Source organism: Dermacentor variabilis, chromosome 7 (assembly GCF_050947875.1).
Source record: "Dermacentor variabilis isolate Ectoservices chromosome 7, ASM5094787v1, whole genome shotgun sequence".
NCBI lineage: Eukaryota > Metazoa > Arthropoda > Arachnida > Ixodida > Ixodidae > Dermacentor > Dermacentor variabilis.
The window spans coordinates 4230001-4240307 of record NC_134574.1 but is presented as its reverse complement, the minus strand read 5'-3'; the positions used below and the strand labels follow the sequence as shown (position 1 = coordinate 4240307).

The window sequence follows — 10307 nt, the reverse complement described above, 5'->3', positions numbered from 1 at the left end:
TGGATGTACCTGCCAAGAGAGATGAAAGATGGTATGAATCAGCGCTTGGAAGGACTCCAGTCATCAGAATGCGAATAAAAATGAAATATGTGCAACACGCCATAAGCTCGTACTTCAGCTGTAGGGCATTGTTTGTGCTTGTACCACGTGTTTTAAAAGCGGTAAGGTATAGCCGCCCAAATCTCTAACTAGCGTGCGCGAGCGGTGACTTGCTGTGCGCCAGCACCTAACAAATAACTGTACTATCTTCGCGAGCTTTCTGAGCACGAGTTACCATAGACCGTTCCGCAAGTTCGTTCCGTCGGAACGCGCTGCAAAGCGTAAAAAAACAACAGCATTTAGGTGAGCAAGCTAAAGATTTGGCCGGCTATACATACGCTAAAATGCTAGAACTACATACCTTGTGTCAAAGTGCTTTGCACAAACAGCTGAATTCTCCTGCAGCGGTTTGTCGGCCCTTGGAATGGCACGTGTCCACTTCAAAAACAGTTCTTGGCAAGACGGCGCACGGAAAAGGGACACTTTTTCCGAACAAGATTTATATCCGGAATTGCACCCTGGCACGAAGCACCATCTCTGAGTTTTTTTCTTCGAAGTTGAAGGCATGTTCGTCAGCCCACAGCAGTTATAAATATGCAGCACACGCAACAATCTGCAGCAAAACACACCGTGAACATGCGACGCCCAGGCGCTGTCTAGCTGGACTCGCTGCCTTCTCTGCGCAGTCTCCGCGGAAATGCACACGGCGTCCCGGGCCGCAGCGCTCTGTATTGCCCTAGCGGCAATCACGCGCAAGGGGGTCACCCCTCTCTATGGGAAGGGCGCCGCGGTCATCACACCTCCCCTATCTAGACACCCTAGCGTGGATGAAGGGGCTTTAGCCGCGCCGAATCAAACCAGAGAAAAGGAAAGCAGCGACAAGCGATCGTATAAAAGCCTAGTGCAAAAACCAGACGCACACCAATCTGCGCTCGGAAAAGTGATGGTGGAAATACGTAGTGTATAAACCAGGCGCGCATCAATCTGCGCTCGGAAAAGCGCGCGCAAGCACGTAGCGAGCCGCGCCAATCCAATCCAGAAGTCAAAAAAGAGGGGGGAAGTAATACATGCGTCTCCCCGCAGGCCGGCTGAGGCCGGTGAACAATAGAAGGCAGCATCCACGTGACCCTGCGTTCCCGGATGTTGGTTCCCTAAGTTGGTTTCCAACTGTCTCTATGGGGCCACTGAATACCTAGTGTGTCACGTGATTGGGGAGGTTTCTTCTCTGTATTGCTGTAGTGCGTGCAATGACACAGAAACCACGTGCGTCCAAACGCCGCCTACTCCGCTTCGGAATGGCGCGCGTCTGTGATCGAGCTGCCATCGGCGATGACGATCGTCGCTGCGAATTTTGCAGCAAACTATTCATACAGAGCAAGAACATGCTGCAACACATCAGGAACGTTCACAAAATGGCCGTGGATGTCAAGAAATTGATGAAATGCGACGTATGTGGCACTTCCCTGCCTACAATGGAGAAGTATTCGGTGCACCAGATCGCTGCGCACAACTTCGAGGCTGACGTGCATAAGGGTGAGGAACAGTTTTATTAAATTTATTCTCAGTCATCGTGAGCAAATGACGTTTAAACGCAATATTATATCTTGGACTTTTTTTAATTTCTTGTTGCGCAGTGTGCTTCCAAAAAGGCAGTTGTTTATGCTTTGCGGGCCTTTGTTTTCTCTTTCTCCATCTGTTTCGCGAAGAGCAGCTTTTGCGCAGGTGCCTAATTTATTTCCTTGGGGTATTTTGAAGTTTGTGTCCTCGTTAAATATAATTTGTTTGTTTATCCATCTATAGTATAGTCGTGTGCGCGCTCCCAGCGATGCGCTACATGACATACGTTTGGCATTGTCTGCTATCCTGCACAGCAACTGGAGTGAAATTTGACGTTTGTACATCTTCTTATTTTTTTTTTAAGCGACAGGAGTAAGCTGTTCTGCGTTCTGACGTTGCTCTGTGCCACATGCGTGCGTGGCCTAGTCTTCGCCTCAGTGCACGTTGCAATGCGGCAGAGACGCAGAACCGGGACCATACATGAATTTGCGGATGTCGCCGGGATGGTTTCCCAGCGTATTGTGGGCAAGCTCTTTAGCAGTACATTTCATAGAATAGAGCGAAATGTGACGCTCGCGCAACCCCCCCCCCTTTTTTTTTTTTTACTTAAACGAGAGGAGGAATTTGCTCTGCGTTCTGACGTTGCTCTGCGCTACTTGCGTGCGTGGTGTAGTCTTCGCCTCAGTGCAGGCCGCAATAGGTCCGAATGCAGGCCGACGTAGGTCCAGGACCACACTTGCAATTGCGGCTGTCAGCGGCTTGGTCTCCCGGCGTACTTTGGGAAAATTCTTTAGTAGTACCACAGTCCTTCAATTGAAGGACTCTGGTTGTAGATTTCATAAAGTAGAGCGAAATTTGACGCACGCGCAATCCTTTTTTCTTTAAGAAGAGTGTGTTAGGAGAGGCTACTTGGTAAGACATCTTTTTGTGAACGTAAACTGCGCTTGGGAAAAGACACCAACGTACAAGAAGACAGGAAGAACGCAGACTAGCAACTGGTTTATTGAAATGGCACATAATGCTGCCTCTTCGAACCAGGCGCATGCCCAAGCCAGATCATAACCGCGTGACGATGGAACACTCCCTCGCCAAGCCCCTATGTACAGTAAAAAATCAAGCTCTTCTTGAAAAGAAGGAGCTTTTCAAGAAGAAACTGAGGGAAGGGATTCACACTGTTCTGGGGCGTAGCTTGCACCACGTGCTCTCAGTTCGTCTTTGTCTTATTGTAACAGCATTGCTGTGAATGTACAGTCTTATTCAATATTGAGGAAGGAGTGATCATAGATCATGCTTAAGTTTCATATTTGTTTCTTATTAAAACAAAACTAATATGATAAATTTTTTGAAGTTATGGTGCACCGCATTTGAAATTCAATTTCAACAGAAACTTAAGCAATATCAAGGATGACCTCATGACACGGTCGAATTGAAGGTGAGGGAGTAAAATAAATGCTACATTAGCCCATGTCCAAGACCTTCAATGTGATTATTTTTGTTTGCATCTCTCTCCCCAAGGTACTTGTCACTATCTAATGTTATTTTGTGCGTTTATTACAGAATTTCATGAATGGAAAGCAGAAGAAGAGAGTAGCCAGAACTGCTGGGTCATTTTGCCCACGGGCTCCGAAAAGCTGGCCAGTGGAGGGACAAGGATCCACTATCACTGTAATAGATCAGGCGAGGCAAGGAAAAAGGAAGGTCATAGTGACCGTCGGGAGAAAAGTCAGGGGAGCTGTAGGTCTGGTAAGATATGTCTTTCATTTATTACCGTCACAATGGACAATACTCAGAGTCCGACACCTGAAAGCACCACCATAAAAGTCAGGTATCAAAGAAACCATTACGGTCATAAGCCAGAAATTCAGCACTTGAGAATGAGCGACAAGGAAAAGGCCAGCGTAGCAGAGAACCTAGAAAGGGGTGTGCCCATGAAAACCATTCTAAAGCGAGTAAGAACATCTGTGGCATCCAAGCTGAGGCCAGTGCACTTGGCAGAGTGCTCAACCCTGCATAACATCAAACAGCAGTTTAACATTGCTGCTCCATAACATTGTCACACTAATGACGCTATCAGTGTAGACACGTGGGTGCTTGTGATGAAAGAAAAAGGTGAAACACTTGTCCGCCTGTACAAGGCACAAGGTGCAGTGGACCCAAGTGGTACATTTCCTTCAGCAGACTTTGCTCTTGTTCTGATGACAGAGCCTCAGAAGGAGCTACTAGAAAAATTGGGCCCTGCAGTTACTGTATGTCTTGAATCCACACATGGAACTACAGAGTACCAGTTTGAGCTGACCACTCTTCTGGTGCTAGATAAAGTAGGATCAGGTGTAGCTATAGCTTATTTCATCTGCAACCGGATGAACGAGCAAACTTTGACAGCATTCTTCAAATATCTGGAGTCAGCGATGGCCAAAAAAGTGGCTGCTAAGACATTGATATCTGATGATGCGTCGCAATTCTACAAAGCATGGTCCATGGTCATGGGTGCTGCACAACAGAAACTTCTCTGTGCCTGGCATGTGGATAACAATTGGCGTAAGAAGATACTCGAGTGTGTAGAGAAACAGCTAAGGCCACATGTTTACCATAGTGTGTGGCTACTCTTAGAGTTCCTCGCGGAAAAGGCATTTGAAGATTATTTTAAGCAATTCCTTTCTAGTGAGGAAGAAAAACTGAGGGACTTCCTGAAGTACTTCAATGACCACTATGCAGTTAGGCCGCAAGAGTGGGCCTATTGCTTTAGGACTAGAGCAGCTGTCAACACTAACATGCACGTTGAGAGCAAGCACAGGACGTTAAAGCATACTATGCTGGAGAGAAAACAGAATAAGCATGGTGACAAACTAATTTCTGCCCTCATGGACTTGACAAATCATTTTTTAATGAAAAGGGCTATCCAGATGATGAAAGGCGCAAAGGGTAAGAAGCTGAGCAGAATTCAGAAGAACCACAGGTCTGGCAGTGAAATGGCAGCTTGTGCCAAATTAAATGAAGATGGCATATGGACTGTGCCATCTCAGTCTATTAAAGGGCTCTCATATAAAGTGTCAAAAGTGGGAGATGGTGCTTGCTGTCCTTTGAGGTGCAAGGAATGCGCAGTGTGTGTGCATACTTATATGTGCACTTGCTATGACCATCTTATACACTTTACAGTGTGCAAGCACATTCACTGTGTGGTCATCGCTAATCCAACTAGCAGCAACAAGGCCCATGAGAGCTCACCCGAAGAAGCATGTGAGGCAAGTCGGGCATTGCACATTGTACAGAGTATAACAAAGCTGGAAGCAGCCAAAGCAGTGTCCAGCTCAGCACTCTTAAGAGCAAAAATGGACTCAGTCAGACAGGCAATATCAGATGGTGAAGTCTCTGAGGGTGTGGCTGAGAAGGCAAACAATTTGTTTGAGCCAGTTTTCATGCTTGTTGAAAGTGAAAGTGACCCAAAAAGAAAGATGCCAGACCATTCAAATAAACCAGCCAACAAAAAAGTTGTGCGCCTGTTAAGGTTTCACTCTACAAAAAACCCTAGATTGTGGCAGCCATCATCTAGCCTTTCAAGGCCCACTGAAGCTCAAAAGGAAGTCCTTAAATAACAGCTTAGGGACAGCAACATAGAAACTGAAGAGATAACCACGTCAGCAGGGCACGATTACTGGTAACAAGCCTCCAGTGCAGTTAGGAAGAGCGAAGTGGTGCAGTAGTGCTGTGCTGTCATGCCTTATTGAAGCAGGTTGAGGGCTCGCATGTTAACAAATCATGACATGTGGCATCTGATGATTAGCCCGTCTGTTTTTGTCTGTGGTGTGCAGCCATATGTCACGGCTGGATGGTATGTGTGTTAGAGCACGAGAGAGGCCACCATGCTTGTTGTATGAGCTGCTGGTAAGTGTTCTGTGAAAATAGGTACAAACCCAGTGGTCATCTCTGGTATGTGGCAGCTGTTGGATGGTAGTGTGTTAGAGCACGCCTCCATGCTTGTCATATGAACCGCTGGTAAGTATGTCTGTACATAGATGTAAGGAAGTGCATTGGATGGTGTGTAGTGCTTCAGTGTGCAAAAGCCTCCAATGTGTTTTGCTACTTATAAATTTGTGTAAACACTCAGTAGCGCAGTAGTTATGATGTTGCATTGCTGAGCTCGAGCTTGCGGGTTCAATCCCAGCAAAGGTGGCTGCATTTCAGTGGTGGTGAAATGAAAAAAAAGAAAGTGTGTAGTTGAATTTAAGTGCACATCACAAAACCCAAGGTGGTCAAAAATAATACTGAGTCCCGCACTGTGGCATGCCTCATAATTCGATCTAGATTTTGTGTTCCATGTGATGTTCTTATTGCCCATTTGAATAAACTTTTATTTTTCAGATTACCAAAACAGAGGGCATATGCAATGGTATTGTGTGCAGTCTGGATAAGTTGCTCTGGTCATGAGCACTCAATTGAAACTTCTGCATATTTAGCTGCAGCCGACAGTGTCATAATGATTGTAAAGACTATGCAGAAAGCTTTAGGCCACCCTACATATCAGATCAGTTTTATATTGCATCCCTTATGGTGCATCTCTTACTTGAGTAGGCATAATAACAATTGGCAATGCTTCCTTACACATTTAATATTTTTCTTTCTTTCTTTTGGAAGAGTAACCTTGGAAGAATAATCTACAACAGTGCTCCTACCTTCTCTATCCCCATTTCTTTTCAACACTTCAACTTCATTCTACGCACTATCTTATTCTCCTCTTCATCCTACATTGAGGGTGTGGGAAAGTGAGCTAAAGGTGCATAAAGATTGCTGTGCCGAACTTAATTGCGGCACTGACGAAGACAAATCTTTGTCAAAAGGTTCACTCCAGCTACATTCTCCCTCCAAACACTGTTTATCACTTCAAGCCTTCATATTCCTGTGAGCTTTTGTCTTGTTTAACAGTTGTAACAGTCATACTATTTATTACTATCAATAGCCAGCATACATTTAGCACTGCAAAGGGCTGTTTAGAAGACGTGCGAGTTTCTACTTCCCTTATGATAAATACTCCAGACATTCAGTCTCTATTTTATGAAAATCTTTCAAACATTGCCAGTGATGACCACCATATGGGTTAATGTCGGCATGGGACTGAGGCTTTCCCGCAAAAAGAACAGTTATGTTTTGCTCATATCATGTGACTGGCAGTTTCTGCTGTAATTTTTGCACTTGTCAACTGCACTGTGAAGAGTTCATTTCTGTGAATATGTGCTGGCCTGATTCTTCTTGTTCACGCATTTCAGATCTTGTACTATGAGATGAGGAGGTGTAAAATAAAAACACCGTGTAGATTTCACAGTGCCTTTAAGAAACCACGCAAAGCTTGGAGATGAAGCATTACATGCAACTTGAACCAAGTGTCTGGACACAGTGAGTGAAAGTTGTTTTGTCATGAGCGAGGGTGTCGGTGTTACTTGTAACTACTTTAAAGAAAAGTTTGTTTCAAAACAGTGGCTCAACTCTGTGTTCCCCCGGTAAAAAACAAAACCATTGGGATTTCCAATTCGCTTTTTAAACATAATTGACCTATATGAATAAAAAAAAAACTTGAGGAATCAAGATATAAGCTTACCATACCATGGAAACACTTGAAACTCCTTTTGAGAAGCTTACTCATACACGAACACACTATAGCAATTATTTTCAATCATATACTCACAATTTGCCGCGTCACCACGTCAAGTTTCAAGGCAGATTTTTTTTAGACTCGAAGCTATATGCTTAATTCTATCCATTGTTTACTGCATTGCATTTGATTTTCTATAACAAATAAAATTGAATTCTCCATTGATTGCGCCGACGCTCACGTTATAATTGTATGCTATTATTATTGACTAGTCATATATATTCTTGGGGGGTGGGGGGCTGCACTGGTGGCGTTCTACGAATTTGCGCCGCGTGTTTGTGCGGGTAAGCTTAAGCGCAAAATTTTTTTAGCGCGTTATGAAAACAATGCACTGCGGGTATTTTAATTAATGCAACGAGCTGTATGAAATATCGGTCAAGGGGTTGGAAACGTCGTTATAGAGAATCCCGACGATTTTCTTTTGCGTGTGTGTATTTGGAGTTGATGCAGTTTTCTTTATTTATTTTGGCTACATTGCGCCAATTGCGCTTCCATAGAATAAGGAAACGCGCTTCCACGCGCTTGCCGACTCGATCGCAAGGGGACAGCCTGATCAACATCAATCAGGAAGCCTCCAGGGAACACAGGTATTCCAAAAGTAAGGGAGAACCTGAAGCAGAAGTAGAGAGGAAATGGGTAAACTACATAAAATGCAAAAGGGAAGCATCTTATTTGATCAACGAGAAAATCAAGACAAAAGGATCCCAATGGCTGTCAAAAATAAGCAATAAAAAAGATAAACAGGCAGCTAGAAAATTCTGGCAACATCTGAACTCCTTGGGTAATAGGACAAGCCTAGAGCAGAGGCATATAGTAACAGCTCAAGGTACTCGGTTAGAAGGAGAGGTGGCAATGGAGCATATAGGAACCATGATGAGGGAAAAATTTACAGAACAGACAAATGGTACATGCAGTACGTCGGAGAGGGATAGCCCGGTCAACCCACTGCTTTCGCTTGGACAAAAAGAGTGGGAAAGGGCGGAGAAGAGGGTACCAAGTAGCACATCGGCAGGCCCCGATGGTATTCCAATTATGTTAATAAAGAAATTGGGCCCGAAATCTAAGAAAGCATTGAGGGAGGTGGTGAGCAAAATGCTAGTGGATGGTAAAGTACCTGACGAATGGAGGCTAAGTAGGATGAGAATGATATATAAGGGAAAGGGGGACAAAGCTGACATAAATAACTACCGGCCTATAACAGTGACGTCAGTGGTTTACAGGGTGGTTATGCAGATTATAAAGGACAGACTGCAGGCATGGGTAGAGAACGAGGGGGTACTTGGAGAGCTACAGAATGGGTTCCGGAAGCATAGGAGGCTAGAGGACAATCTGTTCTCGCTAACACAGTGCATTGAAATAGCTGAAAAGGAACACAGACCCCTATGGCTGGCTTTTTTGGACATCAAGGGAGCCTATGGCAGTGTACTTCAAGAGGGCTTGTGGGGCATTCTGGAAACTTTAGGAGTGCAAGATGGAGTAACCAATTTCTTAAAAGATATCTATAAAGGTAACCGGGTGATTATACAATGGGAAAAGCAGGTTTCGGAGCCTGTGATGATTCGGCGGGGGCTTAGGCAGGGGTGCCCATTGTCACCTCTGATGTTTATGCTGTACCTACAAGGTCTAGAGGCCAAAATACAGCAAAGCGGACTCGGCTTCAACCTATCATTTCTCAAGCAAGGAAAATTGATTGAACAGTCATTACCAGGACTGATGTACGCGGATGATATTGTATTAATGGCTGACAATGCAGAAGATCTGCAGGAATTAATGGACATATGTGGTACAGAAGGAGACAGGTTGGGCTTGAGGTTTAGCAAAGAAAAATCAGCAGTCATGATTTTTAATGGTAACAGTTGCGGCGAGCATAAGATACAGGAGGCCACGCTGGAGATAGTCGATAAATACAAGTACCTTGGGGTGTGGATAAATAATGGCATTGAGTATCTGACAGAGTACGAAAAATATCTAACGATTAAAGGTAACAGAAGTGCAGCGATTATGAAGAGTAGGGCACTGTGGAACTACAATAGGTACGAGGTAGTACGAGGGATATGGAAGGGGGTAATGGTACCAGGCCTGACTTTTGCCAATGCAGTTCTATGTATTAGAACAGAGACCCGGCAACAGTTGGAAATTAGGCAACGTGGTGTGGGTAGGCTCGCTCTGGGAGCACATGGCAAGACACCAAATCTTGGAGTGCAGGGGGATCTGGGATGGTCTTCTTTCGAGGGCAGAGAGGCTAGTAGCAAGATAGCATTTGAGGAGCGATTGAGAAAAATGGGGGAAATTCGGTGGGCTAGGAAGGTTTTCAGTTACTTACACACGAGGAATGTTGACACGAGGTGGAGGAAGCGAACTAGAAAATTGACAAGCAAATACTTGGGCAGTAGCGGGGGAACAAGTAAGGAATCATCTGTCAAGAAAAAGGTTAAGGAGGCAGAGAGGGGTATGTGGAGTACAGAGATGCAAACCAAATCGGCATTGGAGACATACAGGACGTTTAAGCAAGAAATAGCCAAAGAAAATATTTATGATAACTCTAAGGGAAGCTCATTGTTGTTCGAAGCCAGGACAGGTGTACTGAGGACTAAAACGTACCGAGCCAGATACCAGGAGATAGATTTGGTGCGCGAGGCGTGTAGAGAGGAGGAGGAAACGGCGGAACACCTGATACTTGCTTGTAAACAACTTCACCCTGCAGTTGAATCTAACGGGGAACTATTCAAAGCCTTGGGTTTTAAAGACAGTGAAAGTAGAATAGACTTTGAACAGGTAGAAATAACTAAACGGAGGCTATCTGATTGGTGGACAATATCAACGCAAAAGTAAAGGAGTAAATACATAGGTATGCATGCATATAGAATCATTAAAGGCTAGGTGGTGCGCGCCGCCGCCGCCCGATTCAAAGGGTTGAGCCACAATCATCCATCCATCCATCCATCCATATCAGCAGCAATGGCGGATTTGCGCTTGCCATGGCGCTTGCAAAGTTTTCAATAGTTTTCGCCTTTTAAGTGATGCTTTTGCTATTTTAACGTGTGGAGGTTTATTGTACGTCTGTTTT

General features: G+C 44.7%; 1 protein-coding gene across 2 annotated transcripts; it reads left to right on the top strand.

Moving 5' to 3' along the window:
• The first annotated feature begins 1218 nt into the window (after positions 1 to 1218).
• LOC142587293 (uncharacterized) lies at positions 1219 to 7029 on the top strand. 2 transcript variants are annotated; one of them, XM_075698169.1, is made up of 3 exons: positions 1219 to 1572; positions 3154 to 3339; positions 6858 to 7029. In XM_075698169.1, exons 1-3 carry the CDS (start codon positions 1287 to 1289, stop codon positions 6869 to 6871), a joined length of 486 nt encoding a protein of 161 aa, XP_075554284.1. In that variant the 5' UTR covers positions 1219 to 1286; the 3' UTR covers positions 6872 to 7029. The 2 variants fall into 2 exon arrangements, 1 of the variants encoding a protein (XP_075554284.1); XR_012829437.1 differs by lacking the exons at positions 1219 to 1572; positions 6858 to 7029 and adding an exon at positions 1591 to 1761 and having other exon boundaries at positions 3154 to 5356.
• The last annotated feature ends 3278 nt before the right edge of the window (positions 7030 to 10307 follow it).

Bases quoted from the DNA above. Each gene is read 5' to 3' on its own strand.
- LOC142587293 (XM_075698169.1), top strand. From the start codon at position 1,287: ATGACACAGAAACCACGTGCGTCCAAACGCCGCCTACTCCGCTTCGGA. The intron at 1,573-3,153 runs GTGAGGAACAGT...CGTTTATTACAG, and splicing joins CGAGGCTGACGTGCATAAGG to AATTTCATGAATGGAAAGCA.